The sequence below is a fragment of the Polyodon spathula genome, chromosome 12 (assembly GCF_017654505.1).
Source record: "Polyodon spathula isolate WHYD16114869_AA chromosome 12, ASM1765450v1, whole genome shotgun sequence".
Lineage (NCBI taxonomy): Eukaryota > Metazoa > Chordata > Actinopteri > Acipenseriformes > Polyodontidae > Polyodon > Polyodon spathula.
This window is the reverse complement of record NC_054545.1, coordinates 9732607-9749112: the sequence shown is the minus strand read 5'-3', so window position 1 is coordinate 9749112 and position 16506 is coordinate 9732607. Positions and strand designations below refer to the sequence as shown.

General features: G+C 37.5%; 2 protein-coding genes and 1 long non-coding RNA gene across 6 annotated transcripts in view; 1 reads left to right on the top strand and 2 right to left on the bottom strand.

Moving 5' to 3' along the window:
• LOC121324232 (HEAT repeat-containing protein 5A-like) overlaps nt 1-8499 on the bottom strand; it is a 33070-nt gene extending 24571 nt beyond the window's left edge. For 2 of the 3 annotated variants that reach the window (XM_041265888.1, XM_041265889.1), the window contains exons 1-7: nt 8374-8499; nt 5484-5694; nt 4594-4805; nt 3513-3621; nt 2366-2515; nt 1493-1664; nt 611-768 (exon numbers count right to left, since the gene is read on the bottom strand). In XM_041265888.1, coding sequence (XP_041121822.1) covers nt 611-768; nt 1493-1664; nt 2366-2515; nt 3513-3621; nt 4594-4805; nt 5484-5609 — 927 coding nt within the window. In that variant the 5' untranslated portion in view covers nt 5610-5694; nt 8374-8499. Of the gene's footprint in view, nt 1-610; nt 769-1492; nt 1665-2365; nt 2516-3512; nt 3622-4593; nt 4806-5483; nt 5695-8373 lie in introns of those variants that run through there. The other variant, XM_041265890.1, reaches the window with a different exon arrangement.
• A 2165-nt stretch (nt 8500-10664) lies between these two features.
• On the bottom strand, nt 10665-13164 carry LOC121324642 (D-aminoacyl-tRNA deacylase 2-like). The gene is made up of 3 exons (XM_041266749.1): nt 12696-13164; nt 12104-12173; nt 10665-11128 (listed from the first exon to the last, which is right to left on the bottom strand). The coding sequence occupies exons 1-3, from the start codon at nt 12804-12806 to the stop codon at nt 10803-10805; spliced, it is 507 nt and encodes a 168-aa protein (XP_041122683.1). The 5' UTR covers nt 12807-13164; the 3' UTR covers nt 10665-10802.
• A 58-nt stretch (nt 13165-13222) lies between these two features.
• LOC121324644 lies at nt 13223-16423 on the top strand. 2 transcript variants are annotated; one of them, XR_005951255.1, is made up of 4 exons: nt 13223-13417; nt 14676-14823; nt 15064-15159; nt 15715-16423. It is a non-coding gene; the product is annotated as an uncharacterized LOC121324644 (long non-coding RNA). The 2 variants fall into 2 exon arrangements; XR_005951254.1 differs by having other exon boundaries at nt 13233-13417; nt 15064-16423.
• Nucleotides 16424-16506: the final 83 nt, after the last annotated feature.

Sequence of the window (16506 nt, the reverse complement as noted above, 5' to 3'; positions counted from 1 at the left end):
CTTGGAAAAAGGGTGTTTAGGATAATACAAATCAAGTAAAATTAACAGAAAGCATGTAAATCCATTTCAATTTTGCTAATGGCGTTTTAATTTGCTTTTTCCAAAAATGCCTTTCCTCCAGATTACATTTTATTGAATTTACCCCTTAATAGCTTTAAAAAAGAATGGTCAGAAAATGGGGTTACACAACCTTTCAGAACAGCTACATAAAGTAGAAAGGCTTCATTGCAAGCACACTGCTGTGTGTAGGTTACAGCTACAACCAAGAGAACCCTTTATTGTTTTAAAGAAATGGTTATACAGTATAACATGCACTCAGATACTAAAATCAGTCGTTTTGTATGCCTACTGGTTTTGAAGTAGTGAAGGTACAGTGTAGTAAAGCAAACACACTGTAGATTTGAAACGTGTTGACAAAATCAAGACAAAAATACTGGCACTTTGTACAAACCACCCAGCAAGTTATTGGTTAAGACTGAGACTGAACACCCACACATTCTAAAAATATCTCCCCATTGGATGCCTGCATTTGCTTTGAAAGCGCCTGCTCTGCAGGCAAGTTCATAAACAAATGGCAGTCCTTCGGCACCACAAAAGCTCAGAAACCAACCTGAGTTACGCCGACTTTGACGTCCCTGCTGACAGAGCTGGTCCCCTTTAGTATATCTCCGCTGGCTCGCAGGAACCCAGAACCCCCGCGGAGAAAACCTGTGGTCAGGAGGTCCATGACATCCCCCAGGGAGCTCTTACGAAAACTTTGCCTTGGGCCTGGAGGGGGGAAGACCATGAGAAAACCATGGGAGAGGGGAGTGAAGTGATGTGGCCGATATCACACCCGCACATTAAAATCACAGTATTAAATGACAACAGCCACAAAAAAAGATACAGCATTTTTCTTCTTATTGGTAGTACCCCCAATAGACGCAATCAACTGTACTTCCATACATTCAAAGTAAAGTACAATTACCATAAATAGAATTCTGAATATGAGACAAATGGGATTCTGCCATTTATCAAGTACAGTGGCCTATTGTCTCCTGCCTAAAAGGCTAAAAGCTATGTCACCTATCTGAACAGCAATCTGTAGCACTAATCACACTTTAATTTCCATTAGCCACAAGAGCACAGCTATGTAATTACATCTTGTTCAGACAGCTGCTCATTTTTCAATGTTCATTTATTGACCCAAGATAAGAAAAGTGAAACCATGGACCAATTCCTAAGTCCCAATTCTCCATCCGTCCAAAAACACATTGAACTTAAATTCTTCTCAGTGAAAACGTCAGGACTCTTAAGTAGCGTTTTCATCGCAGAGTTATAAAATGTACGTAATTTTAATATACTCTTTCATGATATTTTAACGTCAATATTTTAACAGACGCCATTAGTTATCAAAAATACCGCTTATTTTTTGTTTGCCTGTGCTGAAAAGTAATAGCAGTACAACAGTTTTAAAAGCATAAACAAAGCTCTTTTTTCTTTCATCTCTTACCTGGAGCTTGCTTAGGCATTACAGCTGTAGCAAGAACTGTGCCTAAAAGCTTTGAAACTGCCACCCGCACATCATAATTAGAGCCCTCAAAGGCCTTAAAGCATAGTGTAGATACATTCTCCAGCTCAGAGCTCCACATAAAAACGGCCTCGTTTTGAAGTTCAAAGAGACACTGCAGGGGAAAATGTGCATTTAATAGGGGAGTCTAAGGTGGGAAGGATAATACAGATACTTACAAAGCTATTTATGCTACCTTTACCCTTTGGATCATGCTACAGTGAAAAAAACAAGATGTGCTCAAATATGACATGGGAAAGTCAGTTTGAAGCTTTAACAGGACCAGTTTAAATATCAAACACTGCAGTGTAATGTATATAAATCATTAGAAATGTCTTATATTTAACAAATCTTCAAGCCCTACAGTATCAGCAAAAATTGACACAGTGCTTATTAAAACAAGTGCTGCAGAAGACAACCCCTTGTTCAGCTACTGCAAGCAAAACTGACTAGGCTGAAAGAATGGCTAGCGACTGTCATATTACTCTGCAGTCTGCATTTTCATCTAAACCCAGGGGAAGGCATTTCAATTTTCTTTGATTTTTGCTGGGTCTCAGACTGAAACTCAATGAATTTCAGAACTGTTGCAGCACCTAATTTTGTAGGTCAAATCTTTCCATATTGGTAGCAAATTCAAGCTTCCCATCACTTGTATTGGTAACCCCTTGGTTCATGTTATTGTCAACACAAGTTTCTTTAGCTATATGTATGGTACACAACACAGTATGCTATAGTACAGATAGCAGAAGTACAGATAGTAGACCAATTGAGTTTTCAGCACAGAAATGTGGCATGTCATTCCATGGGATGGCGTACCTTGGCAGCAGCACATCTAACTGCCATGGACCGATCAGTAAGACAGGAACGAGCAGCTTTGTAGATCTCTCTGTGACACGGAACAGCTCTCACTCCTTGACCACGAAGAATCTTCTCCAAGCTCAACATAATCTCGTAACGGCCTTGCGACTAGCGGAGAAGACAGAAGGATTCAGGAAAATTGAAGCTTATTACTAAGTTCTAGAAATCTAAAACATCAGACATGTACCAAGCTACAATAAACTGTTTTATATATTGTCATGTTTAACAATTAAATCTGAAGTAACAGGTCACCAAAAGGACTAAAAGGTTTGTGGTTCTTATTCAAGTTGCCTTTGTCAATCATTTGTATAGGACAGGTGACCGCTTAGTTCTGATTTCTGCCATTAAAGGTTTCACTAGATTTGTTTGGTTGGAAAATACATATTTGGATTCATCTTTGGACACTCACGGCCAAGTAATATTGACACTTTGACCAACCCATTCAATTCTACTCAATGCTGGAGAGAATAGAATACATCTCCAGTACAAAATTATGAACACACCTGCCAAAAATGGCCACCTGTTAGTTACCTTGGATCAGATTCTCTACAAACTCTAAATCAGCACACCTTTACACGAATGCTCATCACTTAATAAAATGTAAAAGAAATCCAGTCAGACATTTTGGAGCAATTGTGATAGCTGTATTGGATAGGAGGTCAAAGTTATACACAATTTCTTAATTTGTCATTGTTTCAAAGTCCCATAATATACAATAACCACCAACACACCAAGCATCAATTTATCTTTGGACTGCTCCCCTGGAAACCTTACTTATATTGTTTGATGCTTCTCTATTTCTACCTCTGTCACTTTTGCTCTAGTGCTGCAGTGTCCTTTCAGTGGCTATACCCTGCAGTGCTACACACGGGCTTATATTAACTTTTTTTTTTTACCTTAGTGTAAATCACGTATTTCAAGACTAGAAAGTAACAGGACACACTCAGTAATATTCTCTCATTCTCTCTCTCTCTCTCTCTCTCTCTCTCTCTCTCTCGTAGTGCGTAGTTTAAGATCACACAGCAGCCTTGGCTCAGAAGCTAGCACAGCTCCATAGTAACGTTTCCTAAACTTTGTACTGTGTGATTGCTTTTCTCTTCCTTACCTCTGCACTCTTCATTGCTTTCAACAAGTTCCCTACGGTGTCAGTGAAGGTATTCCCCAGCAACCTGCCCAGTTGCTCATACAAGGCACCCAAGCATGCAACTGCAGCACTGAAATTACAAGTTTAATTGACCAGTCAGTTTACTGACATTTATACGACTGCAAAATAGAAAAATCTCTATAAAAGTAAAAAAAATATGGCTTATCTGCCTAAAGAAAATACTAAATAAGTATATACAAAAAGCTGACGTTTACATTTTTCTTAGCAGTATCAGCTTTTTATTTTTAATATATAAAATAATTACAGTTCACAATCAATGTCTAGTTTATCTCCATTTATAAATGAACTAGAAACAGACTAAGTGATGTGGTTGGTCAACCTCAAATATATTCAACATATAAAATCAACACTTTACAGATGTCAGTATCATGAAAGTAGGTCACTAACACTGAGCTGCATGTAGAACAGCACAGCAAAACAAAACAAATGCAGAGGACTGTTTATGAAAAACAGACAAGTGGTTGCAAAGATAAATCTTCCATTTCTGCAGCTGAGGCTACTATAATCTTTGTCAAGCTATAGCTTTTACTGAGGATGTTAATCTATTGTACAAGTATATAAGTGCAGCCTGTAACAGCCAGAATTCATGCAATTCAAGTAATAATAATGGAAGTTGATCTGAAAAGCATTTCTGCTACATTGCAACATCAAAATAAAAACCATTTCCACATCTGAGGTGGCAAAAGGTACAGTTACCAGACAGAACTGTTCTATTCCAACATTCAGTAAAATTGATAACTGCTCACTTACACATGTTTAAAGCATTTCATATTGTACAGTTCCCCAAGCAACCGTGGGTTTCATTTTTACTGGTGTGGTACACTGTAATGCAATATAAAAAAATATATATTTATATATGTAGGGTAGGCTCCATGAAATGACCCATCATGCTTAGAACAGGGGTCCTGTTGGTGTAAATTCGGAGCGGCCCAGTAGATTTTTCAGATTATCACCTTTACAAATCTGACTATACCATTTAACAAAACTCTTTACAACCCATCATAATGAATATTGGACTTACAGTTTGGTGGGTAGATAGCTGGGGGAATCATCCTTGCTCCGAATGATTGCATTGCATTCATCCACAGTTTGGTACACAGAGAACGTGTCCCCTACACTGTAGAGCACTCCAAGGTTCTTGGCAATGAGCCTGCGGGTGGGAGGACCTGGAGAGCTGTTTAGCAGAGCTGTCAATTGTTCTACAAGTTTCTTCTGTTTCTCCTTTAAATCAGCCTGTAGACACACGACCAAAGCACAGACAAAGATTTAAAAAACACAGTTAATACACTGACACTAAGGATTAAGCATGCACGTTACAAAACTACACTAGACAAAACTTGGTGGCCTCATGCACAGAGAGTACTAAAGCTTAATGCCAACTTACTGTAATACCCATTAGTGCCAGAAGAGGAGACCCTTTTAACAGGGCTTAGAGTTCATACTAGAGAGGGGCAATGTAAAGAGTTTAGGCATTGCTGCCATCCTACACTAAATAATCTGGCTCACTAGCCACTAATATCAATTCCTTACTTGATAAAGCACTATGTTCTGGCAGATCCAATGCATGATTTGTACGTTCCTTGTATTCAATACAAAATCCTAGAGAGAGCCCATGAAACAGACCGTAAATTTGTCAGGTACATTTTGTATATGGTAGGATCCTCGCTAACACCGTTGTACAGACCAGTAAAAAAAAAAAAATCAGAGCAGACAACACTTTGCTTTAACCTAAGCTCAGTACTTACTGTACTGGTGTTCATCCACCACACAGGCACTCAAAAAACACTTAAAATATGAACCAGGAGAGTTCAGATGAGGCTATGATGACTTGCAGAATAGAAGCTGTCTAATTGATTATGCTCAGCCCCAATCATGCAAACCTTGGCAACATTACAGAACAGTCCTACTTACCTTGTCAGCAGCAATTAAAAGTTTTTTTAGGAATCTCAGCCATTCGAATACAAACTCTGCCTTCTGATGTTCACTGAGTTGACTGCAGACTTCTTCATTTAGCAACAGGCCATGGGCCAACTCCATTCCTCCCTCTCTGTGACAACAGCTTAACACCCAGTCAACAGAAAAATCAAGGCTTCCTACTGCTAATGCAACAGCATTTCAGTATCTGCAACAACAAAAATAAGTGCAATGTTTGGTTTTCTTTTAAACTCAGAAAAACTGATCAGTAACTGAAATGTGGAGGTGAAAAAACACCATATGTGGAATTGTTTCTTCCAATTAATGTTTTCAAGAACTCTGACATTTGGGATCGAAATAAAATGGTTACTGACCACAAATAATACACCTCCAACACAGAATTATTTCTTGCCATTCCAGCTTTGCAAGAGTTTCAAAAATCTGTTTCTGAATGTTGCAGATGACTGCTGAACACACTAGACTAGATAGTATCAATATCACAATGTACGATGAGCCATACTGTAGACAAGAGTGTGTAGCACAGTGTGAATGCCTAGCTGAATAATTCAGGAGTCCTGTGCATAGTAGGTGCACAGCTGCAACTGCTGGATACATTACCACAGCTCCCTGGAGTCTCTTTCACAGGTAACCCCCTCCCCCACCATGAGAGATTAGTACCAATGTAACCTTTGTACACTAGCTCAGTTTCAGTAGAGCACTGCTGTAACTACTGGCAGAATGGCAGTATGTAACCAATTAGCAGAGCTTTCTCAATCTAGGGCACATTTAGAGGCATAAATCAATTTAATTCCTGGTAAATAGTGCTGGGTGAATTGTGTACAGATCCTAAAAGCCATTTTTACTTCACACATCCAGTTGCAGCACATACAGTATCCTTCTGACACATACAGCTTTATGTTTAACTGAGCATCAGTGCAATTAATAGAGGCTATCATAACTGAAAATCACAGCTTATGGAATATCAGGATGGTGTAGAAGAGGCATCAGTGTAATATAATCCTGCACCTTAGCTCAATTTCATACAGAGATAAACTTTGCAGATTAATGAATGAATTGTTTATTTTTAGTCAGACTTTGTTTTGTGATTTGTCCTTATTGAGACCTTTTGCCAGTAACACTTTTTACAGCAATACTTCTCCCCATGGTCTCTCTCCATGCCCATGACTGCCTGGAATATAACGTTACAGTAATTTTCCTTTGTGGCCTGACTCGTAGCGATATTCATTTTTCAATCCATCTCTAAACTCGGAAGTTACCCCTTCAAAAACCATCTATGGAGGAAAGCAGCACACAGACATCGATAAGCACAGCTGACACTCTGACGCAGCTATGATTTCACAAAATGATGAAAACATCTCAACTTGAAGGCTGCACGTCAAATCTCAGTAGAGGTCAGTTTGTGTGTTTGCAAGCATGTTAGTAAGGTAAAGGATGGAATGGGTGAACACTACATATAACTCCATGTGCTGATGCGGGTTAATCAGATGCACGTACAAATACTACAAGTAGGCTATAAGGTGCTTCTGCAAACAATTCAGCTCTGCTTGATACAATACGGGTTACACTGTTGGAAGTATACAACAGCAATCCTACACATCAAATCACTAATTTTAGCACAGTTAATCTTTGTACATTGGCAACTGAGAAGCAAATTTACATCCTGTAGTTGTACTTGTATTGAACCTTTATTACCATGTATCTTCGATGTCTTCTGCCAATGGGTGTCGATGAATGGGGGGAGCATTTCACTTATTTCAATTACATACCGTACCTAATTACAGTATGCTGAACAGGAAGAGAAGAATCTGTGCTTACTGCAGGTCAAACAAGCAGGACAGATCAATACTCCAATAAATTATACTGTCTGCGATTTAAGGGCACATTTTTTCCTGGCAGACAAGGTTAAGGTACAGAGAGTTGTTAACTCACAAAATATAGCACACTGTTCTTGAGATTCTCGTCAAACCAGAAATTATACATTCTGGCAATTAATCACAGTCGGCTGCTTGTCCCCGGGGGCGGATAACCACACTATCACTCCCTGCTGATGCACTGACTAGGGAACAAAATCTGAATCAACACCTGCCAGTCTTGGACAATCGTATTCTTCATTCAAGTCTATTTTAACTAATGAAAATGTGCTTCAATTAGAAACAGTGTTGCTTTACTTATAAGACGCTTTCTAGTTTTGAATCATATCTGCGTCAAATTAACCGTGGCATATTTACATTAACAGAAACCTTCGCTGTATTTCCAGATGTTTAACACCCCCCCCCCCCCCCCAAAAAAAAAAAAAAAAATCCTTAACATAAGCCAGCCTGAAATACACTACTTATTCTCGCCAGTCTTATTCGTTTTATACATTCATTGATTCAAACAGGAAACGAGGTCTTTCAGTATTTCAATAATGCAAAACTTGTATAAAAAGGTTAAAATAATTATTTAGGTGTTTATTTATTTATTTTTAAAATCTTAAGTAAATAAGTAACACACATAATTAACCAGTGGGATTTCTGTCATCAGACTTTAAAGAGCCAATTATTCATTCTAAATCATTCATATATGATGTATTATAAAAAAAAAAAAAAAAAAAAAAAAAAAAACAACAACAAAAAAACTTATTGAAAAATAGATATATTTTTAAATGAGAATGTGTATTTGTAAATCACCACCGGAAAATAAAAAAGTAAATTACAAAAGTAAAAGTAGTCAGCCCCGAGTGTGTTGCATACAACCCCGGCCTGGAGAGCTGAGAGGCGGATGCCATTTCTGAGGGACACTGCATTCGTACACCCCTTCTCCAGAAAGCATGCCAGCCCTCGGGAGAATCGCACCAATTCCAAAAAAAAAAGTGTTCCGTCTTTACCTGTTGACCGTGAATTGGGAAATCCTCTTGTTTCCTGTTTCCAAAAGCCAGGGCGTGTCCGATGTAGTGACAGCGAAGGAATGCTTTGAAAAAGACGCGCTGAGACTCCGCAGCTGCTGCCTGAAGTCCAACAGCAGTGTGAAATACTGCGAGTCGGGAGAAGGCAGTCTAACACAGAATCAACGAGCACATCACCAGAATCAGGGAGAGGGAATCGATTATAGAGCTCGACGATTGCTGGTGAGAAAAGTGGACACCTCAAACCACGATGTCATGTCAGCAGTGATATCTGTTCATTGAACCAACAGGCCTACTCCTTAAGCGTTTGAAGTTGACAGTTTTATGAGTGTACAAAATAAAGAGCCAAGAGTGTCACAAATTCTGAGATCAAACTCGAAGTCAAACTTCGAAATAACAACAGCAATCACCTTAAACACAAACAACACTGACTACCTTTAATAACAATAAAGACTTTCACTAATCAACTTCAGCTTCTGATGACCATCTTAAACTATCTCCCAACTGTAGCTTCTAAAGACACTTTGGTTTAATGCCACTTAGCAAAACTGAATTTAATGCAAACTCCCTTGGCTGTAGCAATATCAATATAGGCCTATAATACAATACAATTTCTTACATTTACAAAGAATTTACCTAAGAACAGCGCCCAGGTACTTTTCAGAAACTTGACTTAAGAATTAGCTTAAGAATCTTTACTGATTTGTTATGAAAATGCTTATGACACCCGACCGGTCTAATTTCGGTGACTGAGCAAAAATGAAGCAATCTATTTTCAGTGAGGAAATCAAATTAGTCTTTCCATTTAATAGGCACTAGGAACACAAAAATCAGTGTCCGATTTCCCACATACTAGTTTTGATGGTACACCCCGAATCAGAGTCTATGATAGCAGTACAAAGGAATCTCCACTGCAAAGTGTCGTGAGGGCATCAGATGATTTTTAATGGTTAGGGTTAGGTGTTAGGGTTAGGGTTAGGTTTCAGGGTTGGGGTTGGGTTAAGGCCAAGTTGGGTTGATTTCGTAGCGTTGTCGAGCTCTGGAAGTGACATATTTATGTGTCTGCTTTGCTTGTTCTTTTCTCACAACTTAAGCCATTTTCACACTACACCATCCACCAGAATTCAGCCCTGCCTGTATTCACATTTGCCTTGCTCTTCAATCTATGGGGTGAGATTTGGGTTAGACATGATCATTTCACACTACATATTTTCATACCAGGCGCGCTGATGCGTGACCCTTGACCCTCAACGTTTATTTTGTGGCTACTGCCATGCGCGTTTTCAACCCGAGGCGAGCGTAACCAGGCCTGTTGCAATCACATTTAATTTTTTGCCCCGGGTTGAAACTAGCAATGTGAATGCGCTTGCCTGTTCATCCCAGCAGTATTGGATTATAAAGGTCCCTTTTTACATTTAGGTTAGGGTTTTTAAAATATTGGCCTTTTAATATGGACACACACATTACTGACATTTATTTAGCACATGGGACAATTTTTATGGTTTATAAACACCCAAAAAAACAGGAATGTGCAAATACTGTAAATCAGACAAATGTCATCCCCTTTATAAAGTGGCCCTGGTTGCCAAATGAGATTTTAATTTAACAAGCAATTATATATCAAGACCAATTTCTGAGAGGAAAAGACGCAGCAAACATTATCAGCAACACTGATAGACTGGATTGTATTTTCTTTCATTTTAGGTGTATATTTCTTTCAGGAATGCACAGTAATTATTCATTTTATGTTACATGTAACTATAGTCATTATGTAACAACATTATTCTCGTGGATGATGCAAAATGTACTGAGAAAAATCACATTTCTTGATGCAAAGATGTGAATGTAGTTATGACACTAAGGCAACAGGATGCCACTTCAGTAGTCCTGGTGGTTTAAATAAAGTTTGACTGTAATTCTATAATGGTTAAGAAGTATTTTTTATCCCTCTTAGTTAGTAAGGTTTTTCATATTTCTTTCTCAAATTACATTTTAAATAAAACAGGGCATATCATGTCATTCTAAATAATTCTGATATCACACTGTAAAGCACATTTTTATAATATACAGTAGACCCTGATACTGATGTGATACTGCTTTTTTGGGCATCAGATCACATAGTAATGTCACATTAAGGTTAGATATATTGTTTAATTTTCTATCATATAACTAGACATTACAAAATATATAACACAACTTCTGGAGTATGACATTTCAGCATTAGTTAAAAAAAAAAATCCACAAACTGATGAGATATTGAGAAAGTTGATGGCTACATTTAGCTGCAATATATTTATTTTGAATCTCACAAATGTAATTTGGAACAGCAATATAAAAAAGATGTGTTGAAACACCTGGCCCCAAAAGAAATCGAGGTCATGGAAACAGGACAGCAATCAGAAGTGGTGCGATTAAAATTCAATCAAATGTGTATAAGGTCCATTAGTGTCCAGTTTCAATACTTGTCTATTCCCATAGGTCCCATGTCTGACCAGTACTCCTGATTCAGAGCATTTGCTGGAAGAGGAAAGCTCTTTTTCACACTGAGCCACAAAGCTGGCATAGAGCTGCATTCCCTGCTCCTTCCCAATGTTGGCGTGGTACTGCATGCCCTTTCCTTTAGCTTTACCGCCCAGGGTAGCCTGTGGGACTATCAGAACATTTCCAGGCAGGTCGAGAACAGACACATTCCTACCAGTGTCTGTCTCACACAGCTTCATGTTTAATAGTGTGCTCACTGTGAATACAATTAATACAGTGCTTATCAAAAAATGTTGACATTCTGTGTTGCAGGAAAGAGGCAGATTAGCACTAATCTAACGTAAGATAGTCCAAGTAAAAACTAGGATGGAAAGTGCTACTTTCTTTAAAATGAAAAACAGACATTAAATGTTACAGTTAACACAGTATTTTTACTCCCTAACAAAGGTTTAGTGAATCTGGTGCTTTACCTTGATCCATAATTTTTACCTTCATGTTGTGCCCAATTCAAAATTAAATTAGGAATGAAGAAAATAATTTCATAAATTTTACCTGACGTACACTTCCCTTTACTATATATGTTTAAAATGTGAAGTTTTTAAAGAAACACCTGTTGTGGCAAAGATTTATTTACATTTTTAAAAATGACATCCAGTACTACACTAGGTTAAACAAAGGTGCTATGCCTTTCTCACAAGAAAGTATACATGGCCTTCCTGGGTCATTTCATTTTGGCAGTGTCTTCTGAGTTGAAGGCTGTTACTGGTTGAACACATGTCAGTCAATAGGGTAAACATCTGGTTGGTTAATGACAGGAAAGAAGGCTTTGAAAGGGGTGAGGACAGTTCTGGCTCTATAACGAAGGAAGTGCAAAACTATCTAAATAGTATGTCATCCATACAGAGATTTCTTTAACCTAGTGTAGTACCAGATAGTTGTTTTAAAATGAAAATACATGATTGCTAAAACATAGGTTTCTTCCAAAATGACACATTTGATCCCTGTAGTTAATGGATGTGTTTGCTGTAGAAAATGTATGGGCTTCTTATGCTAGCTAGCTACAATTACTTTAAATTATATTAACATATTCTCTTATGTCCAATTAACCCATACTAGAATATTTTACCCCATGTTAAACATGAGCCCAGTTGATCATTATTTATTTATTTATTTTTATCACTAGTAACACATAAGAAGCTGGTGTAGTGATGCATTTAAAAATATACTGTACCTATTTTGGGGATTATCTCTTCCGTGGCCCCTTTGAAAAAGCAGATGTAAATCACCATTCCTCTCTGAATCTAAAACAAAAAAAAGTCAGAAATCATGTTGTTATTCAAATCCTGTAATATCTAAAATGTACTCTCCAATTGTTTTATTTAGTGTGTGCACATTCCTAAAAACAGAACCATACACAGGGCCCTCTGTTTATTTCTCTGATGTGGGGCAACCCATTCCATGGTGTTGTTTTTGGTGGGGTTATAGACTCAGGAGCAGCTCGAAGATGTGCAATTTAGTTTCTACCAGGAGATTTGGTAGGGAACCACATCATTTTAACACAAACCGTCACTTAAAAACAGGTTTTAAACATAATTCACTGTCAAGTGTACATCATATATCACCTGCTTTGCTGCTGCATTTACTACATATTATTTATAAATACAACTTGGTTGTATTAAAATTAAACAATGACGAAATAGTATTTTTAAATTTTGTTCAGTTGTTATGTAAATACGATGAGTGCTAACACATAAAACATTTCTGATCACTGCAGGACCGCTTAAAAATATATCAAAGACAAAGTGTAGTTTACAGTACAGTACCTCAACCCATTCTGCCTCAGAATTCTGTGTTGGGGGTTTCACTTGCAGTTTGCCATACAAGCATTGCTGAACTAAACTTCGTGCAACTACAGCCGTGTTTGATTCTGTCATTTTGTCTGTAACTTGAAAAAAACACTCCCCTAGAAGCCAAAACCCTACACACTTTCACGAAGTATCCGACGGCTTATTTTACAATTCGGATATTTAATATAATTAGTTATACGTTACTGAATTAAATTGCAACAATATTTGATCATGTTTCTTCAAACTTACGAGACCGAGGATACATGCATAAATTTATGCTTGAGGAGGGGTTTATGAGCAGATTGACAATGGTACAGTCTAATTATTAATCTGACACCATGTAACAAAGGGCGTGGAAGTTGCAACTTTGTGAAATATTAACGAAAAACAGTGACACCTGGAACTAGACGGGCGACTTCCATACTTTGCTTTTTTCTGTGAACTGAATCAATACGTCAAAGCTCGGGTTGTGTTGTCGCCCGTGCGCTTTAAAAACGTCATCAGTAATCGACAGCGAATTTGGCTGCTGAATGTTTGATGTTTTCAAAATGGATGTTAAAAGTTATTCTGAAAAAAAAAAAAAAAAAAAAGATTTACAGCAGAGCGTTGCATTTCCACAAAAGCGTCATTAATAATTGCAGGACAGTGAAAGCAGCCATCAGGTGTGATGAGCACATAGTCATTCCTTTCGTTTCAAGGTGAGCATTTTAACATATTGTGATAAAGTAATTTTCTTGATAACTTGGTAAATAATGCATCTTCTTTACAACTACTGAACTTACAAGATTAAAAATTGCACTAAAAATAACTACGACTGTGCTTAGGTGTGGCAAACAGGTTTTGCAATAGCCTGTGCTTTGTAAGTCAATGTGTAATGTTTTTAATTAACTAATTAAAATAATGAATCAATCTGACAAGCAGCATTTGAAAGGGCGTGTGACAATGTTGCAATCAGAACAACTACCACACTCATTTATTCCGAAGAATAAATATTGCCAATAGTATGCTGGGCATGACCTAGCAAGTTAATAGTAACTGGACACACTTGTGTTTAATAAAACAATTACCACAAACAGTACCACAAACAACCGAGGCTGAATAAAACCGGGAATGGCTCAGCCTGCTGTGGAACTGGTCACTTATTTTGCTGTTGATTGTACTTGTGTGTGGCATTTAAAATGTCAAGTTAGGAGAGATCTTAACAATAACTATTGATACAGTCGGCTAGTTTACACAAGCAAATTATACAGAGCAACGTGTAGGTTTCTTCACTAAGTAACAAAGTCACCCACACTGTCAGGCTAGCAGTCTGGCCAGCTTTCTGTCACTGTCCACATGTATAAGCAATGGCATGTGCTTTTATAAAGAAGCCAGGTAACAGTGACGCCAGTGAAAGTAGCTAACAATGTGATCAGGGGAATTTAACTGATCACACAACTTGGAAATATTGTTTTTTGAAAGGAATCTGTATTTGTTTTATAGCCTAATTACAACTTGGTCATGTTTATTGTAAGTGTTGTTCAAATTATGAAGACTGTTTGGCATTTCTTGAAATCCTGTCTTGGAGAGGCAGTGGGTTCTTATTGTCTGGCTCCAGCTGTCTGTCTCTAACACCCTGCTGGCAGTAAGGAAGTTTCTTTCAAACCCCAGCGGGAGCAACAGCAATTTATTTCCCATCTTATTTTCTGGCACTTAGTGACCGGTTTGTGTTTATCACTTTAAAACCATTCTATTTGGAATACCACACAATGTTTTGACATGTGTAATATTTTTTTTTTTTTTTTTATGTATTTATTTTTTATTTTAATTTATAAATTTAATAATGAACCAGGGAAAAAAAACAAAAAAACAAAAACAATTTTCACAAAGTATTCTCATTCATGTCTGTGGTGATAAAGAATGAAACTCCCTGTTTGGATTCACGTGTTTGACTTTTTGCTCTTTTTTCCCCCTCAGTTTTCGGGTCCTGCTGGACAGTCTGCACAGGAGAGACAAAAACAGCACAACAACACGAGGACTTCCTAAACAGAAACCCATACTAGGGGTGAAGCGGGTCATGGTAGTTGTATCAGGCAGGGGGGGTTTGGGAAATCCACTACAGCAGGTAAGCTGGCTCTTTTTTTTGTGCAATTCATCAATATTATTAACTTAATGTTGCTGTATATGCATAATGCATAATACTGTGCTGTAGAAAGTATGGGCAATAGGATTCTGGAGTGCCAGAACATACATCATACGATTTAAGAGTTACTATTATTCTGTACGTATGTTGTGTTTGATTGTGCTGGTCTGTTTGATTGTGAAATACACATATCTGAGTGATGTCCGTGTACGATTCCAACAGGGAAAATACTGTCCATTCGACCGCCAAAGTGGAGTCTTAGAACAGGCCTCTTAAGGCGGATGGTCTGAAGGTCTTTACAGGGAGTCTCCTACACAGGTGATCTTTAAAGGAGTGCTAAAGAAGGGTAAAAAAAATAAAAATAAAAATCTTGCCTCACAATAGAATTGCTGCATTCCCTTATTAGAGGTAATTTGGGGTAAAACTTCTTAAACCACTGTACTATGATGACATTAAGAGGAACAGTCTTGTCTTGTATTTTTTTTTTTTTTACCCTGTTACCCAGTTTCTCCTGCAGTTTTAACATTCAGCTTTCTTGTTTACTGCATATTGCTGATGCAGTGTTGTGTCTTGCTAGTTGAGTAAGACTGCAGCATAATGTAAATCGAGTGCTGTGGTAGTAAGAGCGCCATCTGCTGTTTGCTTGTTTTCTGTTCTCTAACATTTCAGTAAAATGACAGTGACAGCTCCCAGACAGCTATTCAGTAACAAATTTTGCAGTGACATAATAGTGAGCAGAAATTATTAGATAAAATACAGGTTTAATGCAGTTTGCTCAATTGCATGTTTTGCAATTAATTTAGAAAATTCAGTTCAATATGCACTTGATAGGGGGAATCTATCTTTAAAAAATGTACTTTCTTTGTGCTACAGTGAACTTGGCCCTTGGATTAGTGGCAAATGATGCTGTAAGTATTGCATTCATCTTTTGAAACCAGGATTATATTGTTCCACACACCCCAGCTTCAAATAAAAGTCAATGTGATTTTTTTATTTGACTGTATATGTATCATTTAAAAACATTTTTGAATCCCTGGATTACAAACACCTCTTTGGGTTGTCCTTGCATGGCATCTGGTGTAATGCCGATAGTCTCTCATTACACATTGATATTACATTTAGAGTATATTTTCGCCAACTACTTCGAAAATGTATGAATTATATGAAGGAGTAATTTGAAAACTAGGACAGTAAATGTTACAAAACTAACAAAATGCAACTCAGAAGGTTAATTAATTCAAAAGTATGTCAGGGTTGTTTTTCACAAGATTTGTAAGTTATTAACATTTTGATTTTTCTTGATTAATGAAATGTACAACCTGATAATCATGTTTCTGCTATGACGGAGTAAGTCAGTGGGACTACTGGATGCAGATATTTATGGTCCATCGATCGCCAAACGGATGAATCTGAGAGGCAACCCAGAACTGACTGCCACTTCGCTTTCTTTATTAGCGATTTATAGGAGCAGTGCTTGATGTTAAATCATCTACGGTACTTATGTGGTTCCACATGCACCTCCAATGGGTCAGTGCTGTTAACCCTTTCATGCAGGACTACCTCCTATGTCATTTTCCATATATAAAGCAATGGGTAATTTTTAAAATAAATAATATATTTATTATGTGTCCAAAACTACTTTTTTTTTTTTTTGTGGCTATTTTT